Source organism: Centruroides sculpturatus, unplaced genomic scaffold, assembly GCF_000671375.1.
Source record: "Centruroides sculpturatus isolate CEXI.00-Female unplaced genomic scaffold, Cexi_2.0 scaffold694, whole genome shotgun sequence".
Taxonomy (NCBI): Eukaryota; Metazoa; Arthropoda; class Arachnida; order Scorpiones; family Buthidae; genus Centruroides; species Centruroides sculpturatus.
Window position 1 is genome coordinate 255,112 of NW_019384906.1, and position 27,660 is coordinate 282,771.

The window sequence follows — 27,660 nt, forward strand, 5'->3', positions numbered from 1 at the left end:
ATATAAAAATTCTTTTCCTATCTTACAGGTGTAAGTCCCAGTGATATTTATTAACCCTGAAATCATTTTAAAAAGTTCTGTAGTGTATAGGGCTGAAATATTGGAAACTTTTTTCTAGATATATTAATATAAGAATTTTGTTAAATATTTTAATAAATCATTGACAATTAAAACTTATGGAAAGATTACTATCATAAAAAATATTTTTTCTTTTATGTCTTTTTTCAATACCTGATAGACCTACAAATAAATAGGTATCATCTTTTCATCTTTAAAAAGATGAAAAGAAAAAAATCTTGAAAAATATTTTTTTGTTTTAATAATAATTTTATATTTTTTCTTTATTTCAATATATATAAAACAGTTTTTCATTTATTTAAAAATAAATTTTAACATTCACTTATTACAATGGTGAATATATAGTGAAATCATTATTAACAACAACACAGTTTTATTTTAACATAACCATTATGATTAATAATTCCTTATTCATAGAACAAATGGCCCCATATTTTATTTTTTTACTTTTTTCTAACCAAAGGTGGAGTGGCTTTATTTGCAAGAAATCACTATTCTAGTCAAATTTCTTTTCATTACGAAGGCGATATGCTCTCTTTTGCATCAAGTAAAAGTACAATGATGGCCACATTATTCTTATCAGTAGTGCTAATTGAGGTAATAGTGATGAGAGAATTAATTCATTTTTTCTAAGTAGCACTGCATCTATAATGGCATCTGCAACAACATTTGGATCCATTCCTGTACTTGTAGTTTTATCCATAACTATAAAATAAAAAAAGAAAGCTTATTTCTTTTTCCAAATGACATTTTACAGTATTTCAAAAATATTTTATAATCTGACATTTTTCAATAGTCATATTTACTACCTCCATAAGTTGATCCAGTATCAGTGAGGGCATTTATGGATAAGTTAGTTTTAATGTAACCTGGGCTAACAATACAAACATGTATGTTGGTTTCACCAAGTTCTGATCTGAGTACATCAAAAAATGCTTGGAGTGCATGTTTTGAAGCAGAATCTAAATAAATTTTTTTAAAAATTAAAGTAACACACATATCTATTATTAATATGCATTGTAAAAAATAAGGCCACCCCAATTTTTTTTGGAATAATAAAGTTTTATTACACTTAAAAAATTAGCAACAGGAATAAATATAGATGTAAAAGAATTATCTATTCTATTTACAAAATAAAAATATAAATTTTTTTATTCAAAAATTATGGCATTGCAAAAATATAATGCCCGTGGCATTTAATAGCAAGTGAAAGTACTATTTTTCAAAATAACCTTGTTAACTTTATCTTATGTAGAGTTGACAAGATTCTGTAGTATATTTAAATCAATTTTTTCTTATTCAATTACAATTGCAGCTTTGAGTTGTTCAATACTGTGGTATTGTTTTCTCCTGCATACATATCCTTAGCTATTAGACTCCATAGATTTTCTATGGGATTCAAATCACAGGAATAGAAAAGCCAATCCATGACCTGAATGCCATTATCCAGTAATTATTGATAAATGAAGTTTGCAGTGTGGATTGATGCATTATCTTGTTGCAATTGTGAGAATGGACCACCTTTTTTTCTCCAAATGGCAGAAGATATATATCCAAGAGATTCTGATACTCAACTGCCTTCACTTAGCCATTTATGAATGCTAAATTGATTTCCAGACAATCTAAAACCTGCCCAGATTATGACTGAGTCCCTTCTTGCTGATGCTTAGTAAACAAACACTCCTCTCTCCCAAGATTGTGCCAATAAAATTGCCAACTGTTGGGACCATCCAAATTGGTCTTTTTTTTTATCAGTCCAAATAACTTTACACCATGTTGAAGTCCGTGACATTTGTTCTTTGGTCCATATCAGTCTTTTTTGTTGGTGTTGTTTTAGATATAGTATATATATAAAAACAGAAAAGCAGCACTATATGTTTTGTTGATTTTACCATCTGGGACAGTGGATTTTGGAACTTTATCATCAGGCCTAGCATCAGCTATTTCACCAAATTATGTTCTTGTCATCATTATTTCCCAGATAATTGCTGATTTCTTGTCAACTTAGGCCATCCTATTTATTTTTCTTTTTATATTGCACACTAAATTTAATATAATTGGCTACAACATGACAAGATCTCTTCAGCTGGTTTGCAATAGTTCTAGCAGAACTTCCAGCCTGATATAGTGCCCTGATTCAGCCCACTCAGTTTAGGACTTAAGTAATTTTTGAAATGGGTAGAAATATCACAACAATTAATGGTGATATAAATTCAATTATGCCTCTGTTTGCATTTACAGTGTACTGCCATTTCTTTATAATTATTAAATTATAAGTAATAGTGATTTTTTTTGGTCAAATATGCAACAGGCCTTATATTTTTGCAACACCATTATTTTTGATTTTTTGAATATAAATTTATTTTTATTTTTCATTGTAAATACAATAAGTAATTCTTTTACATCTACATTTATTCCTGTCACTAGTTTTTTTAAAAAATTTATTATTCTAAAAAGTTGAGATGGCCTTAAATTTTTTGCAATGCACCTTATTTTACAAGTAAAAAAATCATTTACATGCTGAACGGAAAGGAATAGCTATTTTCCCTTGGATACTGCTAATGGCAATGATGTGTCCATTATTTTGCTTTATCAGAGATGGCAATAAAGCTATAAATAATAAATTATCAAAAGATTAAAATTGTAGTTAAATAATTTTTAAGTGAAATTTTTCTTACCTTTTGTAAGAGTAACATGTCCAAGGTAATTTACCACTAAAATTCTGAGATCAACATCAACTGATGTAGATATAATCTCGCCTCTGTAACTTATTCCACCATTATTAACAAGAATATCTATTTTGCCAAATATATCCAAAGCTTCTTTAGCTTTAAATGGAATCTCTTTTAATTCATTTAAGTCTAAAATTAAAATTGCAGGTTCATGGGCTTTTTCCTAAATATTAAAAATTTAAAAGAAATGAAACATATTATGAATAAGAAACATGTTATTATAACTGAATATTTTAAAAATCTTGTTCACACAGTATTTTTTACAATATAAAAACATTTATATGTACAAGACAAAAGTTCAAAAGCAAAATTATTTTAAAATACACAACTCGCAGGTTATACACAGGAGATTATGGTAATTATTATATAATAAACTTGAAACCAGGTGCAGATTGTGCAATCTAGCAATTTTTTCAGGTTATATGTAGATCTTAACCAATAAAAAACTACACATGAAAATTTGCACACAGAAAGAAACTGTCATAAAAGCACACATGATATATATGTTAATCAATAAAAATCTCAGAAGTATTTATTTATTTCTCTATTTATTTATTTTGAAAAATTATTTAGGGAGAAATTGAAAAAAGTAAATTAATAGGATGTTTTTATAAGGTTTCTCCAAGTTTATTTGATGACACTTTTAACTTGTCCAAATTTTATTATTATTCAGGAATAACGATTACAAAATTATTGTTATACAATTTATTTTTTCTTTAGATACATTTTTATAAGTATAATTCTAAATTTTAAAAACACTTCATCTGCTCATTGAAAGATATATCTGATTGCTTAAAATTATCAATCTGACATTAATTCAATAGTATAACCTGAAAATGGTCTAAAAGACTCAGATCCCTTAGCTTTGTAAACAAACAAATGAAATATAGATAAAAATAAATAAGTATAGGAAAATAATTTGAATGTGACAGATATTATACGTACACATCTCTAAGTGCATTTAACAATTTACTCTTCATCCACAGCACTATTGTCTAGATTCATAGTAATATAGGAGTGAATATAGGTTTATGCATTCTAATTCAGACTCCTAATATCAGTTATAGTTACTCTATTGAGACGTTTATTGTTTAAAGTTATTTATTTATTTTGTTCACATTATTGTTTTTTAACTTCAGTTATTGTTGTTTTTCCTTCTGAATAAAGTTTTGTTGATAAAAAAAAAAGGATTCATTTTCATTTATTGTATTTTTCCTTTACACTCAAGAGCAGTAAAGCCCTCTCCATACTGACCATTTTTATATAGCAATGAATTTATAAGCTCACAACATAACAAAAATTATATGCAAAAAAAAATCACAATGCAAATTGTTGCATATGAATATGAAATATTTTAATAATATTTAAATTATTATTGATATCTTATAAATAATACCTATTCATTCTTCACAAATGGGAGATGAATGGTTATCTACAATTATAAATATCTATGGTAATTGAAATTGAATTTGCAACTTCACCTTTATGTGAAAATTACTTTATGTATGTTTTTCTGTGTGCACAATTTTCTGTGGGTAATTTTTGGTGGGAGCAATGTTCTTGTGTTTTTGAATATTCAACTGATGAAGACCTATAAACTTAAAAAAAACCGTTTTTAACCTTTCATTAAAATTTGTTGCTGGAACATATTTTAAAATGCAAATTTTATATCTTGTGTGTTTTTTTCAAAAAACCACAGGAGATTAAGATATATTGCATTATGATAATATAAAATGATTATCTATTATCCTGGACACAATATTGGACACCATTTAGAACTGAGGGTTGATAAGAGATAAATGTGTCTGAGTTATTTCTACTTTAGTCACACAACTAACAAGTTGATTGGTCAAGATGTTTGGAAAGATTCTTGAAATTTTCAGATCTTTCTGTAAGATTCCTATAAAAAGCATAGCCAGAAGTTCCATCACCACTAGGAAGAGTGATCTTGCATGTGTTCATTATCACTAAAGCTAGGACATTATCCTAAATGACTATTTTGTACCTTTAATTCAATTTTAAACAATTGGGGATGCAAGTTGCAATGTCTTGCTGCTCAGTTAAAAAAGACTTGGCATACATCAAAGTGCTTTTAGATATTCCAAATCATGTCGCTGAACTGGAGAGCAAAAAACTGTTACTAGTGAAAACTATCTATCTATCTATCTATCTATATCATCTACAAAACCAAGAACCCTGCAACTCCTGACAGAGTTGCAGAAACAACTGCAGCCATATATGAAAAATTATTATTAGCCAATCTGGATTTCTTTTCATAAGTAAAATTGCAGAAATTCTATCTGAAATTTGTACATTTACAAGAGACTAAATATTCTCCAAGTGAAATTGATGCATTCAAGTTTGTTCCAAATCACATACTATAATGTAGAGAGAAGTTTCTCATTTTAAAAATATTTTAGGTAATAAAATAATGTCTTTTCTACAGAGTAATTTGGAAAAAGAAGTGCTTGTAGCTTATCAGAATAACAATGTACTTCAAAACTGATTTTGAAATACAATAAAATACACACTGATTTTTTCATTGTTTCTTCTTCCTATTTTTTTATTATTTTTAAAATTAAGCAATATAGTGAAAATTCTACAGTTGAATATTAAAACAAATTACTATTGTTTACACTAAATGTCAATATATAACCTGTAGCACACTATTCTTTGAATCAGTTTGATTAATATTGAGTCTTGATGACCAGATACCTGAGTAGTTAAGGTGGAAGTCTATTGCTCTGGAAACCTGAGAATGAATCTGAATGTGTTGAAAAAACCCTAAGGAATTTTTTTGGATGTGGTTCATCCCTCAGTACCTGGTTGCCCATTGCTGACTTAATAAAAAAACTTCCTCTTACTGTCTACAAGATGGGGGGGGAGAGAGAGAGACTTTAAAAGCCTATTTTCAGTATTAATGCCTACTTATGTTATCTTTAGTGCCTAGATGTTGTAACCTTAATATCACATTCTGCTTATTATGTAACATTTGTTGGAACAATATAGCTTTACCTATAATATAATACAACATAATACAAGCAGTACCAAAGTTGTTTTAGAAATGCCTGTCATTTCCATTTTTTTTTACAGGTATTTTTTTTGAAAGAAGGGGGAACTCCAGGTATCACTCAAAGGTACGACCTGGAGGTTGGGGAGAAAGATAATGAAGTAAGAAGTAAGGTGAAGAATAGAAGGTGAAAGTGGGTCAGAGTGGGGGTTAAAGATTTGAGCCCATGGCACCTGCAATGCATTTATTAACAATGTAATAAGTTTACAAATACAAAACACAAAATACAAGGTACTAGATACAAAATAGAAATAACAGTACGACAGTAGGGTGCACCTGGTTTGACAGCTAAACAAGCCAATTGCTTACTGATTATGCAATTGTTACAGAAGGCAGGAATATAGCTGACAAACAGTTGCTGTTACCAGAAAAACAGGTTAACAATTTGTGTACCAAAATGAAGACATGGGATATTTACATTGAGAGGACGATAATGCAAATGAGGACAATATAATCAAGAAATATAATTACAAGACAAGCAATTAAATATCCTGTACAGTTATAAGTGCATGCGACAGTGGATTGAACAACAGGATGAGAGATAAAGATGCCTAGATATAAGGCAACAGAATAAGCCAATAGCACCATTGAGTGAGAAACCAAAACAATATTTCCAAAAATCTGCTGTTACAAGAAATGTAAGATGTTATATGCAAGTTGGGTGCATACCAGCTAATGTGTGGGTGTGGGACAGGTTATAGAAAGTAAATGCAAAGATGTACAATAATAACAGGCAGCAGTTTTAGCAATAATAACAGGCATGCATGACGAGCAATAATGTATGAACATGGCAAAAAAAAATCAATAAATCAAGATGAATTCAATATAACAAACACAATAACACATTTGTACAGTTAGAACAGTCATTTCCATTAGCAAACGATCATTAATAACATCCATAACTGCAAAAGTACAAAAGAAAACACTTAGATTATCATCTGCCCTAAAAAATCAGAATAGGAGAAATTTATTGCAGAAAGCAAAGACAATGATCAAACAAAATCAGCTTATTGCAAGTCATTGCCTCAAGGAATCATCAGATCTAAATGTATCTTGATATGTTATCCACCAAATTATGCAATGAGGGAATTGACAACTGCTCCTGACCCCTAAGCACAAGCAAGAACATCTGGAATTCATCCAGCACCATTTCTACAAGTGTACTGATTATAATTTAGCAATTTATCAAATAGAAAAAAAAAGCTATTTTCTTTGAAAGACAAGGGCTATAGTGGTTGCTCTATGTCTGTGGCATGTGTTGATGAACTGATTTGTGGTGACTGTTGCATTAAGCAGAGGGTAATGACAGGCATTCTTGGTATATCACTTGGAATAGTGAATCACATCAAAAACAATGAACTTGGGTTCAAGAAAGTGTGTTTTAGGTGGGTGCTTTGTCAGCTGACATTCGACATGAANAAGCACAAGCAAGAACATCTGGAATTCATCCAGCACCATTTCTACAAGTGTACTGATTATAATTTAGCAATTTATCAAATAGAAAAAAAAAGCTATTTTCTTTGAAAGACAAGGGCTATAGTGGTTGCTCTATGTCTGTGGCATGTGTTGATGAACTGATTTGTGGTGACTGTTGCATTAAGCAGAGGGTAATGACAGGCATTCTTGGTATATCACTTGGAATAGTGAATCACATCAAAAACAATGAACTTGGGTTCAAGAAAGTGTGTTTTAGGTGGGTGCTTTGTCAGCTGACATTCGACATGAAACAAGCCCAATTTGTATGTGTGTCAGCAAAATTTGGCATGTTATGAAGCTGATGCTAAATCTAAAATGCTAGTTTACAGAGTACAGAAACCAAATGCTAGTTTACAGAGTACAGCCATACAACCTCCCCTTGTCCCAAGAAGTTCAAGACACAGCCATCAGCTGGAAAAGTCATGATCACCATCTTTTGGGACTGTGATAGTGTGGTGCTGGCTGAATTTTTGGAACATGGCACAACTGTCAACTCAGTGTGCTCTGTCAGATGCTGAAGAAATTGTGCACACATCTGCATACAGTTTGTCTGCAGAAAAGTGCAATCTTTCAACACAATGCTTGGCCTCACAAAAGTCAGAGACAACTGCCACATTGGAAAAGCTGTAGTTTTAGGATGTTTTGACTCACACACTTTATAGCCCAGAACTAGTGAAATGTGACTTCTGGCTCTTCCTGAAGCTGAAGGAACATCTGAAGGTCCTGCACTTTGCATCCAACAAAGAGGTCACCAATGCAGTGCATTAGTGACCTCTTTGTTGGATGCAAAGTGTTCCTTCAGCTTCAGGAAGAGCCAGAAGTCACATGGCACTAGTTCTGGGCTAGTCCAGCTGTTATCAACAGCTGGCCTCATTCTTCTCTGACAACATGCAGAAACTAATGCACAAATGATAAAAGTGCATCAATGCCAGTGAAGACTATATTGAAAAATGAAGTACTCCTTGAAAAGGAGACATCTTTCATTTTGATCAATTAATAAACTAGTTACAGCCCATGAAAAAAACTTATAGAACCTTGTACTTCTGATTGAATCTTATCTGAAGGACCATGGATCAAGTATCAATTTGGTCAGAAATAAAATAGATATAGCAGCAGAATAATGCATTAATACATAAAGCTAGCAAAGCCATCTGGTATGTTTCAGATCAATAATGTGAATGTTCTGCATTAGCTTGCAAGAACTCTCAATCTAGATATAGGAAATCCTCATTAATTTGAACTCAGATGATCCCATTAGTTTGTAATTGTACTTTGAACTATTTGTCCCAGTCATGGATATACAGATTTAATGTTAAGAAATTTGGTTAGTTCAAAATTCAAAGTGAAAATCCTGTCCAAACTGTAATATGCATAAGTCAAGTTGTTTGTTTGCTTAATAATATTCTTATTGCTAAATAAATTAGATCAAAGTTCCTTCATACTATAAGAGAACAATAGATCATGAACAATGCTAATTTGGTCAATATGGTTCTGCTTTTACAGTAATACTTTTGATGTCACCTTACCTTTTTTCTCTTATTCCATAAAATATGGCTGGGTTTCATGAATGCAAGATTGAGCTACAAGTAGCAGATTGAGATATTTGTAGGGCTCTAGGCTATTACATTTGGGCAACTTAACTTTTTGGCCACTTTAAAAATAATTTGGGCTACATTTCAAGGAATTCTGCTTTACTTTTTATAAAGTCTATCTGGCAACTTGTGAGGTCCTCACCAAATGTGCTGTTACCTGCAGTTTATTTACATTATTATTATTAATTAACAAAAATAGCATTCTATATATATAGCCATATTCTGTTTGCTTAATAAATTACATCAGTTATGTGGCATTTGGTATATTGTACAGAAATATGTAAATCTCTTAAAATTTGAAACTTGATAATTTAAAGTCGCAATTATTTCATCCCTTGAATTTCGAACTAATGAGGATTTCCTATATTATATCAAAAGAAAATATCTGACATCTTTTTTGAAGTTCAAATATACCAAGATCAATAGTATAACATCCATGAGGAACTTTTTGCTAATAATTAAGCTTCTATCAATTTCAACAAAACTGCAAACCTATTTAAAGGATGAACAGCAAAGTGCTATATCATCCTAATAACTTTTGGGTAAAGATGTCTAGGGTTATGGACCTATAAATCAATACTGAAACAACTTCTGAAGTAGTGGAGAAGCAAGACCAAATACAATGGAAACCATACCTATAGTCCTGTCTGACATGCTGTGCACTTGATTCTTTGGAGTTTAAATTTTAACATGGACAAAAATGTGTTAAGGTTTAATAAAAACTGTTTAATGGAATTTTTCATTCCATATTAGCATACCCCTTCTAAACTATGGGTATGGCAGATCAGAAGCCAAGTGGTAAAAAACATTTTACTCATGAGTATAATTAATAGATTTTAATGTAACTTGCTGAAGCTGCTGAAATCAAATTGCAAGTTTTCTATAAAATGCATTCTTTGAATAAAGTTTTACTAGTAACAAAAAAACAAGTTATTTTGTGACTAATAAATCTGAATTAGTCAACAGAATAGTCTCTGCCTAAAAAGTATTACAACAATGACATTTTTTTGTTTTAACCATTTGAAACTAATTAATAGTTTAACTACATTATCAAATATTTAAATTAAAATAGGATCAATCATTATTATTTTTTTATCCTTAGAATCCATTCTACATTTTACTAAAAATAAAAAAAAATTTACTTTGATTTCTAGAACTAATTAAAATTTATAAACATTAACTTAATGGATAATTAATTTCTTGGTATAAAACTTTATTCATTATTATTCAGTAATAAAAATGTATTAAAGGGATAAGCACATAGGACTAGTTGAAATTTTTAAAAATCAAATCAAAAGAATAGTAACTGAAAGTAAACAGCTAGTTGTTTAAATGTTTTATATTCACTGTTAAACAAGATTCATAATACTAAGTATAAACATAAAGTTTAATCTGTAGAAATTCAAGTTCTAAAGAATTAACTTAGCTGTTCAAACACATTTAGAAAAAAAATTTTTACACAATATTTTAATACCGGAAAAAAAGTGTTTATGCATTAAAGTTTGACTTACAACTTTTAAGTTTAATAAATCGTTTTTAACTCTTTCTAACTCTTCTTTTCTTCTTGCTGATAAAATTACTTTACTTCCTGCTGTATAAAATTTATGGGCAAGACCTAAAATTAAAATTTTATGAATATATTAGAATAAAATTATTTTATTAACAATTATTCAACATTAAAAATTTGATTATAAATCATCATTTGTATTCTTTAATTATTATGTTGGGTTTACTGAGTTATTCTCGGTTGACACCAGTTGTTGTATACTATGCTGCTGGACTAGAATCAAGACAAAGCAACCAAAACAAGACAAAAATTAAAAAACTGTGTCAGTGTGTCTGTATTCAGGAATTTCCTAACAATATGACATGTATTCAATATAGTAGCCTTCTGTAGTGTGATGTATGTGTTTCTATTCAATTGTAGTGTGCCCAGCTTATGTGTAGTGTGTGTGGTATGACACCTGTACAGGAAAGAACAACAGGTACAATAAGCACTTTATCCATCCTTCACAGATCCTATGGGAGATGGAAAACAATAAAGTCACTGGTTCCACACAAAATTTATATGTAAGGGATGATAACATCCAACACTTTACAAAGAAAATTAATGATTCTTTCCTTTACATTTATGGAAACTATAACACAAATGTAAAATAAAATAGTCACATATAAAATTATTAATTGATTATAGAGGTCTTTTACTTTCCCAGTTGTTATGTATATGTTACTGTGAAAGACCGACAATTGTGAATGTCGATATTCTCCGGTGAATGTCGACACATACAACTGTGTGAATGTTGACATTTGCCACATTTCGGTCATTCACAGTAACATATACATAACAAGGAAAGTATTGAAATTATGTCAAAGTTGACTCTTCAAGTTTTTGCAACTCNCAATTATTCAACATTAAAAATTTGATTATAAATCATCATTTGTATTCTTTAATTATTAGGTTGGGTTTAGTGAGTTATTCTCAGTTGACACCAGTTGCTGTGTACGATGCTGCTGGACTAGAGTCAAGATAAAGCAATCAAAACAAGACAAAAATTAAAAAACTGTCAGTGTAAGTGTGTCAGTGTGTCTGCATTCAGGAATTTCCTAACAATATGACATGTATTCAATATAGTGGCCTTCTGTAGTGTGATGTATGTATTTCTATTCAATTGTAGTATGCCCAGGCTTATGTGGTGTGTGTGGTATGACACCTGTATAGGAAAGAACAACAGGTACAATAAGCACTTTATCCATCCTTCACAGATGCCTTATTTCCTGGGCAACTTCTGTGTACTTGCTGATTTTTTCAGTGCATGTGTTTTGTACATTGTGTGTTTGGAATGGCTATGTCTATAATGTATGTGATTTCATTGTGTTTGTCAATGAGTGTGATGTCTGGTCTATTGTGATAAATTGTTTTATCTGTGACTATGGCTCTGTCGTAGTACATTTTGTGCATGTTGTTTTCCAATACTGACTATAGAATATACTTGTAGTATGGTTCATGAATGTCTACCAAGTTGTGTTTCTTTGCAAGCTCTTGGTGTATTATATTTGCTACTCGATCATGTCTATGTAAATAATCTGTGCCAAGAGCTTGCAACCAGAAGTGATGTGTTGTATAGTTTCTGGCATGATGTGACATTTTCTGCATGTGTCATTTGTGAGTGTTGTACCTTTGAGTATGTGTTTTCTGTAGTTTTTAGTATTTATGACCTGATCCTGTATGGCAATCATAAATCCTTCCGTCTCCCCAAAGAGGCATCCCTGAGCTAACCAGCTGTTTGACGCAGTTTTGTCAACAAAATCCTGGGCCAGGTCATAAGGATGCCTGCCATGGAGTGCCTTTTGAGCCCATGTTTGCTTGATGGTGTCTACATTTTTTGTGTGTTGTGTCATGTCTGTATGTGAGTGTAAGTTTAATGGTGTGCTATTTGAGTCTGCTAGAGTTACTGCTTTATGCAATTGTGATGTTTCTTGTTTCCTGTACTCACATACTGCCCAGTACATACATATGTCATCCCAGTACTCACATACTCCAAAAGAGTATGTGAGTACTGGGATGACATATGTGTTTATTGCTTTAACTGTGTGTTTTGCATTTAGCTGTGTTTTGAGAATGGCATTTAACCTACTTTGGTATTCTGAAATTCCNCACTTTACAAAGAAAATTAATGATTCTTTCCTTTACATTTATGGAAACTATAACACAAATGTAAAATAAAATAGTCACATATAAAATTATTAATTGATTATAGAGGTCTTTTACTTTCCCAGTTGTTATGTATATGTTACTGTGAAAGACCGACAATTGTGAATGTCGATATTCTCCGGTGAATGTCGACACATACAACTGTGTGAATGTTGACATTTGCCACATTTCGGTCATTCACAGTAACATATACATAACAAGGAAAGTATTGAAATTATGTCAAAGTTGACTCTTCAAGTTTTTGCAACTCTATGTTTTAAGACCCCCTGAACAAAAACAAAAATTTAGTATATGTGTATGTTGGTGTCTATTTTGTTTAATATCTCAGGATGGGGTAAAGATTAAGAAACAAAATTTGGCATAATAGCTTGTACATAAAGGGAAATTTATGTTATTAAATTTTGGTGGTTAAAGATGAAAGGGTGACATAATTTATCTTGACAGGGGTTGGACTTAATGAAGATTTTACTTGTTATTAGCATTTACAATTTTTTTTTATAAAACTTGTCACTACCATCAAAACTAAGATTTTTGTCACTTTATAATAATTAATAATATAAAAAGTTGTTATAATACAATATCATAACAAATGGTGTCACATAAAATTTTATTTATTATGAATAATAACATAAAAGTTACTTTTGAAATAAAATCTCATAACAGCCAGGAAAGTTATACAACTCATTAGATACATAATTAAAAATCTAGCAAGATAAGTTGAGTTAAGCTCAAAAAATCTTTCTTCACATATCAAATGTCTGTTACAATTATTGAAGAACTTTACTTTCTGGATCTTCATAAGTTTAAATCCATCTGTAAAAAACTCCTTTATGTTTGATCTACTCACTAATTTTCCTGCCATTCACAAAAATGTTCTTTTAATTTGTTTTATGTGTTTAATTTTACTCTTTGGGACTGTTATATGTTTGTTATTCGGGGGGTCAGCCATTATTGTCATTACGACATCGTTTTATTTATTTATTTCACAATTACATACATGTATTAAACATTTTATGTTTAACACATTTAAATATAAAAAAAGACCTCTATAATCAATTAACAGTTTTTATATATGAGTAAAGGTTTGGATAAAAGATTGAAGACATTATATTTTATTTTATACAGTAATTCTTCATTATATGGTGCTTGTCAGAAGATAAAGAAAAAGTGCAATATATCTGACAGTATGATATAACAATACTGAAAATTCTGGGTTTATACTAAACAGATTGTACANTGATGATTTTAATTGCTTTTGCTGGAATTTTATCCTACAATAAAAATGAAAAATTCTTACGAGAATTATAAATTCAATATATAAATTAATATGCTATTGAGTGTCAACTATGAAATGCCTGATTTATTAAACAGACTTTAACGATACATTGTATACAAACAGAACAACACATTTGATCAAGAATATAATTGCCTCAATTTCTATAACTTTCTCCCATCTCATTACAAACTTCTGGATTCATTGCAGAAGTGAAGCTGCAATCATTCTCTTTGAATGTGGTTTCATTTGGAAAGCTGTTGTGGAATCTAAATGTCTACTCTTGAGACTGCCAATTTCTTGCAGGTGAACATTGCCTCCTGAGATCACTTCAAAATGTTTGTATAACATCTTGTCTTGGGGTAGATTCCACAAGAGTTTCTAAGGTGTACATTGGGGAAGGACACTGAATCATAAAATAAAATAACTATGTAACCAGATAGGAAAATGTAACATTCCTGTCTCAATGTAGTTGTTTCCATTATATGTATACAAAGTAAGGTGCACTGAGAAATGAACATTTCATAGTTGACAACACAATCTATACTATATGTATTTAAAAAACAATTCAGATTTAAAAACTATAATTTAGTAAAATTTAAATTTTTAAAAAATATACCATATCAAATTTAAAAATAGTAATATTAATTCAATATCAATATTTAACTTTTAACAGAATCTGTATTGTAGTGCTTGTTCGTTAATCCTTTTAAAATAATTCCTTTTCTTAAGAAACACCAAGAGGTGATGATGTTTATTACAAAGGATATGAAGCAATTGTTAAATTATTGCTTTTGTCTCACATGCAATCCATCATCCAAAATTTTGCCAACCTTCAAGCTATGTTCTCAATCAGTCAAAAGAATGCATGTCAACCATGCATGCTTGATAATGTGGCCTTCTGCCTTTATTATTTTATATCTTTATTAGGGAGCTTAGCCCCATGAGTTTTACCCTCTTCTTCAAAAGTTTTGTGACAATTCATTGATTCGTGGTGATGCCTTTTTCATTATTTTTTTCTTGAAGGAAAAATGTCCTTGACAATTTTAAGATAATTATATTGTGTGACAATTGCTCATCATTTCTGTATATAAAATTAAATTGTTGGTTCAAAGTCTTTGTTTATAAGCTTCTAGAATGTTCCATTTCACACTATTGCCTGGAGGGACAATAAACCCAGTGGAGGAGCAGGAGAGGGCATATATTGACTCAGGCCTGTCTTTGGTACGTGTGAGGCCCTGGGCCAAGAAAAGCTTTGAGGCCCCTTAAGGAATTCATAATGGAGGGTTAATATTTATAAATTTTTTCAATTAGCTTTCTCTGCTAAACATATTGTTATATTTATGTTTAATAAAATTTATCAAACATATTTTTTGATTGTTTACTGTTTATAATAATTTTATTGCTTGTTACTCTATTCAATTTTGCATATTTTCAAGGTCTTGAATGTTAGGCAGCCCATGCCCAGCCTAGTAGGCCCACACTTAAAGACAGGCCTGTATTGACTCAGGCCTGTCTTTAAGTGCCGACTCTCTCTTTTATTTTTCAGTGCCGTTACAGGAAGCACATGAAGGTGACCAGTGACAATAGGACTGTGCAAAGGAAGATGTTCAGATGGTATTCAAATATTACAATGCTTTAGGTTCCTGTTACACACAGACATTTTGTCTTTTCATGACAATTATGTATTAGTCTAATCCATGAATTTTCTTATGTGACAATCCTACCATCAGTAGACAATCGAAAATACAAGGGAGAGGAACTCATGTACTAGCACTTCCTCTTCCTTGTACTTTTAATTGTCTACTGATGGTAGGATTGTCACGTGAGAAAATATGCTCAAGTTCCTCAAATTTTCGTGTTGCATATTTTGATTGAAGCAAAGTTCATTGACTCTGTTTCAATCAACAAGATGACCAGGAGAAAACAGAAATTATGCAACATGAAAATTTGAGGAACTTCTCACATACTAGTACTTCCTCTCCCTTGTATTTTTTGAGGTTGCTAAATTCAAAGAAATTTACCTGACAATAAAAAATTTAAGGATTTTCTTCAACAAGTATCAGGTACCAGTAAAACAGTGAAATGAAATTATATTATTTATAAAAATAGAACTATATTTTTTTACAAAGACAACTGTCTGTATTAATACAGAGGATGAATTACGGCTTGCGATTTCCAATACAGATCCAAAAATAGATGTAATCATGAGCTCTTTGCAAGTGCATACCTCACATTGAATTCTTATGATGTAAAGTTTTTTAAAAGTATTTTTCATTAAATAAATATTTATACCCATATGCATAAATAAAACCATTGTTCCATAAAATTATGTTTTATTCAGATCGCTAATAAGGCAGAAACATAAGTGCAAATCTCAGAAAGAATCACACTTCAATTATGTTGATGATTAAAAAACATCTGCTGTCTATCCAGGGGTTGCGACAAAATTTTATACAAAATGGGGGATCGGAAATAAAAATAATTTGCACACTACTGGTCTAGAGGCTAAAGGAACAGAAAAGACAGGATGAGAGAAAAGATGAGAAAGAGAAGGAAAAAAATTCCACTAGAGTACTGAGCAAACAAGGTGAATCGGAGGAAAAAACTTATTTACAAGATATGGTAACATCTATCATTTACAAAGAAATAAGTCCGTTTCCTTAATATATGTGGAATTAGTAACAAAAACAATTTTTTATTCAAATATATTTGTTTTATATAGCTCTTGTTGTTTTAGTAACTCTGAGAAATACATAATAGTTGAAAATATAAAAATAAATCAATCATTTCACTACCAGACTGTAGTGGAACAGTATAGCAAAAAATAATGCAATTCTTAGATAGTATTTTACAAGCCTATGGGAGATGGAAAACAATAAAGTCACTGGTTCCCCATAAAATTTATATATAAGGGATGATAACATCCAACACTTTACAAAGAAAATTAATGATTGTTTCCTTTACATTTATGGAAACTATAACACAAATGTAAAATAAAATAGTCACATATAAAATTATTAATTGATTATAGAGGTCTTTTACTTTTCCAGTTGTTATGTATACATAACAAGGAAAGTATTGAAATTATGTCAAAGTTGACTCTTCAACTTTTTACAACTCTACGTTTTGAGACCCCATGAACAAAAAACAAAAATTTAGTGTATGTGTATGTTGGTGTCTATTTTGTTTAATATCTCAGGATGGGGTAAAGATTAAGAAACAAAATTTGGCATGGTAGCTTGTACATAAAGGAAAATTTATGTTATTAAATTTTGGTGGTTAAAGATGAAAGGGTGTCATAATTTATCTTGACAGGGGTTGGACTTAAGATTTTACTTGTTATTAGCATTGACAAGTTTTATAAAAAAAAATTGTAACTACCATCAAAACTAAGATTTTTGTCACTTTATAACAATTAATAATATAAAAAGTTGTTATAATACAATATCATAACAAATGGTGTCACATAAAATTTTATTTATTATGATTAATAACATAAAAGTTACTTTTGAAATAAAATCTCATAACAGCCGGGAAAGTTATACAACTCATTAGATACATAATTAAAAATCTAGCAAGATAAGTTGAGTTAAGCTCAAAAAAATCTTTCTTCACATATCAAATGTCTGTTACAATTATTGAAGAACTTTACTTTCTGGATCTTCATAAGTTTAAACCCATCTGTAAAAAACTCCTTTATGTTTGATCTACTCACTAATTTTCCTGCCATTCACGAAAATGTTCTTTTAATTTGTTTTACGTGTTTAATTTTACTCTTTGGGATTGTTATATGTTTGTTATTCAGGGGGCCAGCCATTATTGTCATTACGACATCGTTGTATGTAATTGTGAAATAAAATTGTGAAGTAAATGTATTAAACATTTTATGTTTAATACATTTAAATATAAAAAAAAAAAAGACCTCTATAATCAATTAACAGTTTTTATATATGAGTAAAGGTTTGGATAAAAGATTGATGAAGACATTATATTTTATTTTATAGATTAATTCTTCATTATATGGTGCTTGTCAGAAGATAAAGAAAAAGTGCAATATATCTGACAGTATGATATAACAATACTGAAAATTCTGGGTTTATACTAAACAGATTGTACATGCTATGAAATCTCTAACCTCTATTTTTTTCTTCAGCAAGTGTTTCTGATATAAAATAAGATTAGTTTTTCAATTTGAATTTTATTTGTGGTTATACTGTATTAATTTGATGTTTACATAAACATCAATACCACAAATGCCCATTTAGCATTATTGTTTCTTTAACAATGACATTTAAAAACACTGTCGATATAAAAATAAAATACATGAGTTGCAATTTTATTGTACAGTACTATATTTCATAATAAATTGCTTAATGAAAATGCATATGATTTATATTTTTCAATAAAAATTATAAATACAGTATTTGAAAATTTAAAAAATAAATATTAAATGTATAATAGATCATCAAAACTTACAAAAAAATTCTCTAAAAAGCAAAATAACATTACTACTGTATAAAAATTTTAGAACTTTCTGTTCAGAAATAAAGAAATCTTTTCCTTATACATTACCTGTGTATTCGAACTTTCACATCTTTATGTGAATTGACACAATACCTTCAATTCACATAAAGGTGTAAAATTCAAATTCACAGAAATTTGTAAATGAGAAGACAGTACTTGAAGCCAGTAAATAAATAACTTTTAATAGCAAAAGGAAACAAATGATAATTGATCTGTCCATCTGTTTTGCTTATTTAGATCTTGAGAATTTACTGTTTCATTCGCTCTGGTAGTTTCAAGGACAATGGTAGAATAAAATACCATATTTCATTACAAAAAGAAATTCAAATGGCAATTGATAATTTAAAATTTATTGACTCAAGTGCTTTTAAAATTTGGGGACCCAAAAAAGCACATGGCTCAACTTAAACATCTGGAAAAACTAGATATACAAAGCAACTGAAAGATCAACAGCCATCAACTACAAGACAAAGGCAATTTCTCTGGCATGGAAGTCTTTTTTTTTCAAAGTACAGTAATGGAGGCTATTTCATCTCCAAAAACATGGTCACTGGTTTATTTGAAATGACACATGCAGTCAAAGTCAATAAAATAATGTTCCATTTTTACTTTCTCGGCTGTTATATATAATAGAGGAAAAGTATGGTAATCAGTCAAAAAATGATCCTCCAGATTTTTACATTTTTGGACTTGAGACCTTAAAATGTCAAGATATTTCACGCTTATATTTCTTATATGCATTACATACTGGTAACAGGTTCAGGAAAGTGATGAAATGTCAAGAAATGCAAAAAACAAATTCAGGGTTTTTTGTACGTATGGATGTTAGTATGTGTGTGGGGAGGCAAATTTTGTTCACCCACTTTAAAGCTTAATAACTCCTGTGCTTTTTGGGAAAAATTTCTGAAATTCTGCATGGAGGTTTGTTTATTAGGGGGATTGAGGCTATTAAATTTTAGTAATTAAAAGGTTAAGGGGTGGGTAGATAAAGAGGATCATGTCATATCTCAAGTAGTGTCTGACTTAATGAGGATTTTACTTGTTATTAGTATTTACAATTTTTTATAAAACCCATCCTTACCCTCAAAATTAAGTCTTTTTGTCATTTTATAATAATTAAAAATACAAAAATATTTTAAAAATAAAATATCATAACAGATGGTGCCAAGAAAGTTAAGAAACTTGTTGCTAAATTTTTTAAAAATTATGTTCTAATTACATTCTCCTATCAACTTTATTACATTTAAAATCCACAGATGACTGATTCAGATGGTCAATAATATTTGTTTACTAATTAAATATTCCTTTACGACTGCGTTATTGGTACTTGCTTGTTTATTTACTGCATCATTATATGAGCTGTTTATTAATTTTGTATTTTCATTAAAAATGTCTAAAAATTCCAACAGACAAAATACATTAATTAAGATTTTATTTCTTAAAATGTTTTTTGTAAATATTTATGTTGTATATACTCATATAGTCTACCTATTAATCAGTGCCAATACTAAAATGATACTGACCAGCCATTTGTGGTATATAAATTTAAATTCAAAAATGTTGTGTTTTATTAAATTATTTAAAATTTGGAATTTGAGTAATTTAATTATATAATAATAAATGTTAATTATTGTCAATTTTTTTGTTCAATATTTAAAAGTTTTTCAAATTTACTTTCAGCAGATAATTTTTTTTTTTAACTCTTTAAATATGAGATAAGCCAAAATCACCTTAATCCATTGGAGACAAAATCATCTGAAGAAAGTTGTTTGACTGATTTTGCTGTACAAATTTCCCTCACAGTCTAAGAGATAAAAACAATTTCATCTCCAGGTACATAGAAAAGAAATTTTTGGAGTTTAAAGAGTTAAATATTAAACAATAAGCATTTTTAGCAAGTAAAAAATCTTCAGTAATTAGTACATGTTTATTTAAATTATAAATTTCTTAACTAAAAAAAAGTTTTTAATGAAAAAGTTTAAAAATAGTCTAAATTATGTTTATAACTAAGAGGAAAAATGTAGTAAAATTTTTATGTATTTAATAAAATAAACATAAACAGACTTACTTTCTCCTAAACCTGAGCTAGCACCTGTTATTAAAACAACTTTATCTTCCAGATATCGATTTCTACGAATTTTGTTCTTCAATCGGGAATTATAGAGCTGATAAACTAGCCAAGGAAATACAACAGGTAAACATATTCCTCCAATAACTAATCTAAACCAATACTTTATGCTTGATATCATTTCAGCCTAAATAAATAAATTTATGTTTTATTTATTTATAAAAATATAAGTTATTAATCAGTTTAAAATAAAACTTATCTATTAGGAGTATGATATTTTTGTGCATAATAGCATATAGTAAAAATGAAGTGACATGGTGTGAGGATGACTAAGTTAACCCAGTCATCCTCAAAACATCTTGTAAATAATTGTATACATACAGAAACAAATTCAATGACAATTGATTAGATAGCATAAAAATTTATAAAATTTTATTGACTATATAGTTTTATTTGTGATTGACTTGATTGCACAGATCCTATACAAAATATTAATATGCATTTTGTGATATCATAATTTTCAAATCCTTTTCAGGATCCATAAGTGTATATGTTACTGTGAAAGATCGAAATTACAGAATGTTGATATTCTCCGGTGAATGTCGACAAATACAAAATAAGTAGGTGAAAGTCCGAATATTTGGTTATATTATTATACATTCGAACAATCGCCGGTGTATGTTAGCATTTGTATGATAATTTTTAATATATCCTGAACAAAATATTAATATGCATTTTGTGATATCATAATTTTCAAATCCTTTTCAGGATCCACAAGTGTATATGTTACTGTGAAAGATCGAAATTACAGAATGTCGATATTCTCCGGTGAATGTCGAGAAATACAAAATAAGTAGGTGAAAGTCCGAATATTTGGTTATATTATTATACATTCGAACAATCACCGGTGTATGTTAGCATTTGTATGATAATTTTTAATATATCCTGAAATTTTTTTGGAAATTTTTCTTTTCTTCAGTGCCTCTTTTTCACCCTTCTGCCTTGCTTACTGGCTTATTCCAGAATGAACATGAATTGTATTTAAATAACAGAATAGCTTTCAATTTAACAGTGACCAAACACAATTCAAACTGTATATGCGTGCTAATCAATTCCATTTAATTTTAACCTTTGAAATTTATAATGAATAATCAAAAAAAGTTATATAAGTCTCCTGTTCAGTGTTTTTTACTATTTGTGAATATATCACTAGTCATAATTCATTTTATAATAGATGTTATAAGTTATGTAATACTTATATTTATGATATTTATTAATCATTACTAACAGAGGTAAAAACTTAAAATATGAATGTTTAATATAAAAACAAGAAACTAAAACAATTTACAAAAACATAAATAAGAAAATAGTTTAATTTCTAAATATAAAGTATTCATGCTTATATTCAAATGGAATTCAGTTTGTTAAAATACTGTTTTAAGAACTTATTTTTATAATAAATAATAAAATGCACAGAAATATGACTAAATTGTCAATACTCTTTTTCACAAGTGCAGTAACATTAACTGTGGACAAAATAATAATATTGCATACAATTCCTTTAGGATGATAGCAAACAGGCAGCATACATCTATGCATATTGCATGCTTGCTATCATCCTAAACATACTTGACATTTTCACGTGCTTATCTATCAATGGGCTAATAATCTATTGCCTTACACTTTTCCTTTACATAAGAATTATAGGCAGCAGACAGACCGACAAAAAAAATTGAATAAGAGAAGAAAAGTCAAGTAAGTCTCTTAAAAGTTTGATTCTTCCAATATAAAATTGTTAGATAACATTAAACTATGACAATATTTAAATATACTGTTATACTAAACTGTAGTTGAAATTAACAGTTTACAGTATTTTAGCATGTAACAATGATTTGTTTATAAATTTGCAATATGTAATTTGAAAAATTATTTTACATTATTTTTGTGCATTTTGTAATATTTAATCTAATCTAATTTAATAATTATTTTATAAAAGAAACTTAAATTCTTCAGCTTCATTAAGAAAATTATTTTCATATTACATAAACATAATATATTTGCAAACATATCTGTAATTTTTGAAAGATGCCAATAACAGCACCAAGTTTTATATACTAAAAAATATTGGAAGAACATGTAACTGATATAAAAAGGAGAAGAAATTTCCTGACAGAAGCAGATAAATTTCTCCAAGTAATTTTTCAGTATACAAACATTTCAGAAGTTACTTTCTACATAAAACAAATGATTAAAGGTAACTTCTATTAAAAATTTTCTTTCACAAACCAAAATTTGTCTGTTGCAATTCATAAAAAAAAAAAAAAAATAGCTGTTAGGAAACTTTAAGTAAACAAGACCATTGGAACTGATATGGCTGATTATGAAACAACATTTCTGTTAATAATAATAGTAATCGATTTTGTGTAATAGATCATTAAAAGTAACTTTTTATTTAATTTCGTTTCGTTCAATATTCTTTAACGATAAATGTAAAAATCAATCATTCAGATTTACCATAAATTAATACATTTAAAATCCCGAATGTTTTAAAACACGTAAGCGACAGTTATTAAAATAATTTTATTTCTTGTCAAGGACGAAGTTTAGTTTTAAAAGAAATCGTCCCATGTATGAAGGATGGACTTTTATCCAAAAATTATTCAAATATATCAAATTAAAATACGAAATATTAAATGTAAATCAAGGAAAATTCTTAATAATAGATTCCACGTGACCGCTCGCATATTAGTAAATTTCAAAAATGTCTGTTTCACCTGAATGTCTTCATCCATCTTGCTTCGTTTTCATAAAAAATAATTTATTATATTTCAATTTAATACTTTGATGTCTCGAAACTATTAACTTGTTAAAAAAAATACTTAGTTGTTAGTTTTTATCTTTACAGATAAAATTTGAATTTTTAAGTTTTCGTTTATTTATTATTTTGAGAATTATTTTATTCGCTTTTCTTTTAATGCATTTATGATTTTTGAAAATTAATTTTTATACAAATACACTTTTCTTTATTAATTTGCATTTTTTTAAAATCTCGTGCAACCAATAGAAATGGATTGTTATATTCCTTGAATTTGTTTAATTAAGTCCCAAGTATTCTAGGACCTTAAACATGCATGGCGTATACTACATAGCGCTAACACGTTACAAAAGCCCAGCGCACAGCTTATATAGATCATTATAATCTATTTACAGTACGCGTGACCGTATTTGTTCAATGATACATTGAGTTTGCTACATAGTATAGCGTTATAGTGCTATACACTGTATTATAGCGCTATACAGACTGGCGCATACCAGTCGTTAAGCGGGTAGTAATTATAGAACGTATCAGAATCTATACTTATTCATTAATCAAAAGTAAAGAGTAAAGAATAGTTACTGTATGTTCAAACGTGCAATAACTATGAATTTTTTACTACCTGGTATACAGAAAATATAGAAAACTTCTGTTATAATCATGGCTGTGGAGGAGTCTGTAAATATGGACTGACTCCGTTTTTTAAATGTACAGTACTTTATATGAAGTTCTTAATAGGAATGTTAATTTTCTAACTTATAAGAACCTCTTGTAATGCAAGCTCTTATGATGATTCCTCTACTTCACGATCTTTGTATATCACTAATTACTATTGATTTTTATTTCAGAAATTTATATTCTAATGCCTTCTGTTAGCTAATTCTAAATTTTTATTGTCATACAAATACAAGACTCATACAAAATGGCTACGAAGACTCAGATTAAATCTAGTGTTTTTGATACTTTACTATAACCACAGAGGAAAACATTGTGTCAATGTGTGGTTGATGATGATGTTAGCAATGATAACGAAAAAGTATGAAAAAAAGGCGTACTTTCAATTTCGATAATGTCTGAGATTCGTTTAATTAAATGTTTAAAAAGTTCATTGATGATTCATTTTGTAACGATGAAATACCATTCTAGGTTAATATAATCAAAGTATATTTTAAATTCTTATTTGGAGGCAGGATCGAATCAGATTTTCTAAAATTCTGAATCGGAGTCGGAGCCGAGGGCTTATCTACCGAGTACATAGCCCTGATTATAATTATTTTATGGTTTGTTATCCTGGCACTATTTATAATCAAAGATGAAACTACATTAATGTACAGTAAGACCTCGCTTAGCGTTCCTAAACGACAAAGCGCTAAGCGAAACAGCGTTAAACTATGTCACTTTAACAAAATAGGGAAAGGGGAACACTCGACCAAAAATAAGCAAATTTTACTATAATTTTAAGTTATTTTTATATTAATTTTCATAATAATATACGTTAAATAACACATAAACACATGCATACAGAAATGTAAAGTTCAATTTTTGTGACGAAGGTCATGGCTTTTCTGAAATTCTTGTTTTTTGCGATAAAGTCGTGTAGTTTCATTTGTCGCTTTTTTTCTTTCCCTAAGTAAATGTTGGTAGCAGGAGATCGCATCCAAAACGTCTCGTTTTGCTCACTCCTTTCTTTTACTCCTTTCAAAATCTGGATCATTCGCTACAATTTGATCAACGATTTCGGTTATCGTTACAAAACTTTTACTAAGGAAATCTGTAGCAACTTCTTTGGGTAGGCTACTTCGTTTTCAGAAGCTCTATTTTCCAGCTCTACATGAATTCCTTGTTCTACATGTTCTCGAAGGTCGTCGTTAGCAACGCTCTCACCAGAAACCTGTAGTAACTCCTTAATATCCTATTCTTGCTTTATCGCTGTGTCGTTAGGTTGACTAAATTGTCAACCTAACGACACAGCGATAGGCTCTTGTCGAAAATTCTTGGATACCTTCAGCATAATTTCTACACTGTTCATGCATTTATCAGTTAATTCTTGCCAAGCGAAGTCGATATTGCCTATGGCATCCATGATGATATATATTTTTTCCAAAATTGCACAAAACAAACATAGATTTAAGGAAAATACGGCGCTGCCACGAACTGCCACGTTTTGCCGATTGATTCGTGATTCGTGATAGTAAATCAATGAAATGCCACGTTAATTTGAGTCAGCGTTAATTTTGAGCGTTTTTTACGCTTCGAACAGACCGCGTTATATTGAATCAGCGTTAATCGAGGTCTTACTGTATAAGAAATAGATTTTATTTTTGAATTTCGAATGGAAATTATAAGAATTATGAATCTTATCTAGCCTGTGGTAGGCCTGCAGTCTATGTCAGAGATGCCAAACTTTTTGAGTCTGCGTTATATATTTATGCATTACTATCTTCAGAACAATTTGTGTTTATTTGAAAAGTTATGGCAACGCAACACTTGGGCAATCTGCCTAGGGGGATGCCTTCCGGGAGACTCTTTTTAAGGGAAACTGACCTCTATTTAGGCGTTTCAGACGGAGAAAACCCGGAAAACGCCACGTGGTCAGCCAAGCGAGGCGCGAACCCACGACCGAACTCCCAGCGTTCAGGGTACGAAGACCGCACGGCAACAAAGCGCTTTGTGACCCGCATCTTTAAGTAAAGTCACCATGCGCCACCTGCATTAATTTTAAAATCAAAATAAAAATTTATATTTTGTTTAAATATCGGATTTATGTTTTTAATTTAATAAAATGATTTAACAACACGTTATTAAGTGAATATAATATATATATTTTAAAGTTATATTCTTTTTATGAAAATTATATTTATTTTTATCTGTTCGTTAAATTTTCTGCCAATAGATGGCGCTACGTTAAAAACGAACACTACGGATGAGGATATAAATCAATTGATTTACAGAAACCCAATAGTTATTTTGGAATGCGATGTTCGACATTATGTAAGTTAGCTGTGTGTGGACGTAACTGCCGAGATGAATGATATTTTAAAGAAAGAAAAAAAAAGTCGACTGGGGGCACGAACCCAGGACTGCATTGCTGCAACGCAAGCCTGATGGAGGAGCGTTTGAGAGGAAAAAAAAGAAAAAGGCGGCATGTGGGTTGGAACCCAGCTGCACGCTGCAAGGCAAGCCTGATAGCGGACCGTTTGAGGGGGGGAAAAAAGTCAACTGGTGGTTCGGACCCAGACTGCTCGCTTCACATACGCCTATGACGGCAGAGCGCAGCTGACCCGACCACCAGCGTCCTCAGCCACAATAACGATGTTTGTTCTATTTATACTTAAACTAAAGTACACGCAGTGCCACCTATTACCAAAAAATTTAACAAACCGTTATTAAGTGATCATCTACTTTATATAAAAGCGGAAAACCGGTTTCTGACACGGTATTCCAAAAACGGCCACTAGGGGCGCCCCTAGCTATTGTTTTATATGTTTACAATATATTATTATTTGTTTGAAGTTAATTTTGAAGGATGTTATGGGTAGAAAATTTTAAATTTGATTAAAAATCTGTTTCTTTTTTTCCAATTATTTGAAATTTAAGCGCTAGTCTAAATAAATTATGTATTTTGTTGTAATTAATTAAAAATTTCATCTCATCTGGACTCTAGCAATTTTCTTTAAAAGAGAGGGGGCCAGCCATGACCTAAATCGATAAACTATAATCTACAATAGACTGAATGAAAATTTATGAAAAACAATAATGCGTAACACATTATTCAATGAGATATGTTTACAGAATCGCTAGAGGATTATTTGTATAACCTTAACCTTGTATTATTTAACTTTAATGTTAAATTAGACAAACCAGTTATTTTAAAATGTACTACAATAATACATATTTTTATTCTTAAAACTATTCTAAGCATTATATGTGTAATATATGGCATAAAATTGCTATTCATATGCATAATTATATTTACTATGGTATAAAAAGTGATTTACCATATAAAATATTTGTAATTTTTAATCTGAATTGGCCCTGGCTGTTTTCAGTCCACATTATCTTAGATAATTAGAGTTCTACTGTATTATTTAATTGTTTAATAATATGGTTTTACAAATAAACAAGTAATTTAATATTTTATGTAAAAGTAGTTTAAATGCCAATTAAATTTTGGCTATTGGTTACAACGAGTTGGGCATTAGCTACAACGGCTATATTGCGGCATGGAAAGTGAAAATTCAGTGGATAGTATTAGTAATGCTAGGTGGCTAGGTGGCACCGGAATAATGCCTTCGGAGAGGTCTTCTTAATAATACA

The 27,660-nt window shown here is 29.8% G+C and overlaps 1 protein-coding gene across 3 annotated transcripts; it reads right to left on the bottom strand.

Moving 5' to 3' along the window:
• Nucleotides 1–345: 345 nt before the first annotated feature.
• On the bottom strand, nt 346–23,415 carry LOC111631569 (dehydrogenase/reductase SDR family protein 7-like). 3 transcript variants are annotated; one of them, XM_023375835.1, is made up of 7 exons: nt 22,815–22,890; nt 20,529–20,715; nt 10,460–10,563; nt 2,757–2,973; nt 2,596–2,688; nt 888–1,040; nt 346–783 (listed from the first exon to the last, which is right to left on the bottom strand). In XM_023375835.1, the coding sequence occupies exons 1-7, from the start codon at nt 22,836–22,838 to the stop codon at nt 575–577; spliced, it is 987 nt and encodes a 328-aa protein (XP_023231603.1). In that variant the 5' UTR covers nt 22,839–22,890; the 3' UTR covers nt 346–574. The 3 variants fall into 3 exon arrangements, with proteins under 3 accessions (XP_023231603.1, XP_023231604.1, XP_023231605.1); XM_023375836.1 differs by lacking the exon at nt 22,815–22,890 and adding an exon at nt 23,303–23,415 and having other exon boundaries at nt 347–783; XM_023375837.1 differs by lacking the exon at nt 22,815–22,890 and adding an exon at nt 23,043–23,067 and having other exon boundaries at nt 347–783.
• Between the last annotated feature and the right edge of the window lie 4,245 nt (nt 23,416–27,660).

Coding starts and splice junctions, on each gene's coding strand:
- LOC111631569 (XM_023375835.1), bottom strand. CDS start 22,838: ATGAATTGCAACAGACAAATTTTG. Junction 10,564..20,528: donor TAGCTCAGGTTTAGGAGAAA/GTAAGTCTGTTT, acceptor TTTTAATTTTAG/GTCTTGCCCATAAATTTTAT. Junction 784..887: donor TACTGGATCAACTTATGGAG/GTAGTAAATATG, acceptor TTTATTTTATAG/TTATGGATAAAACTACAAGT.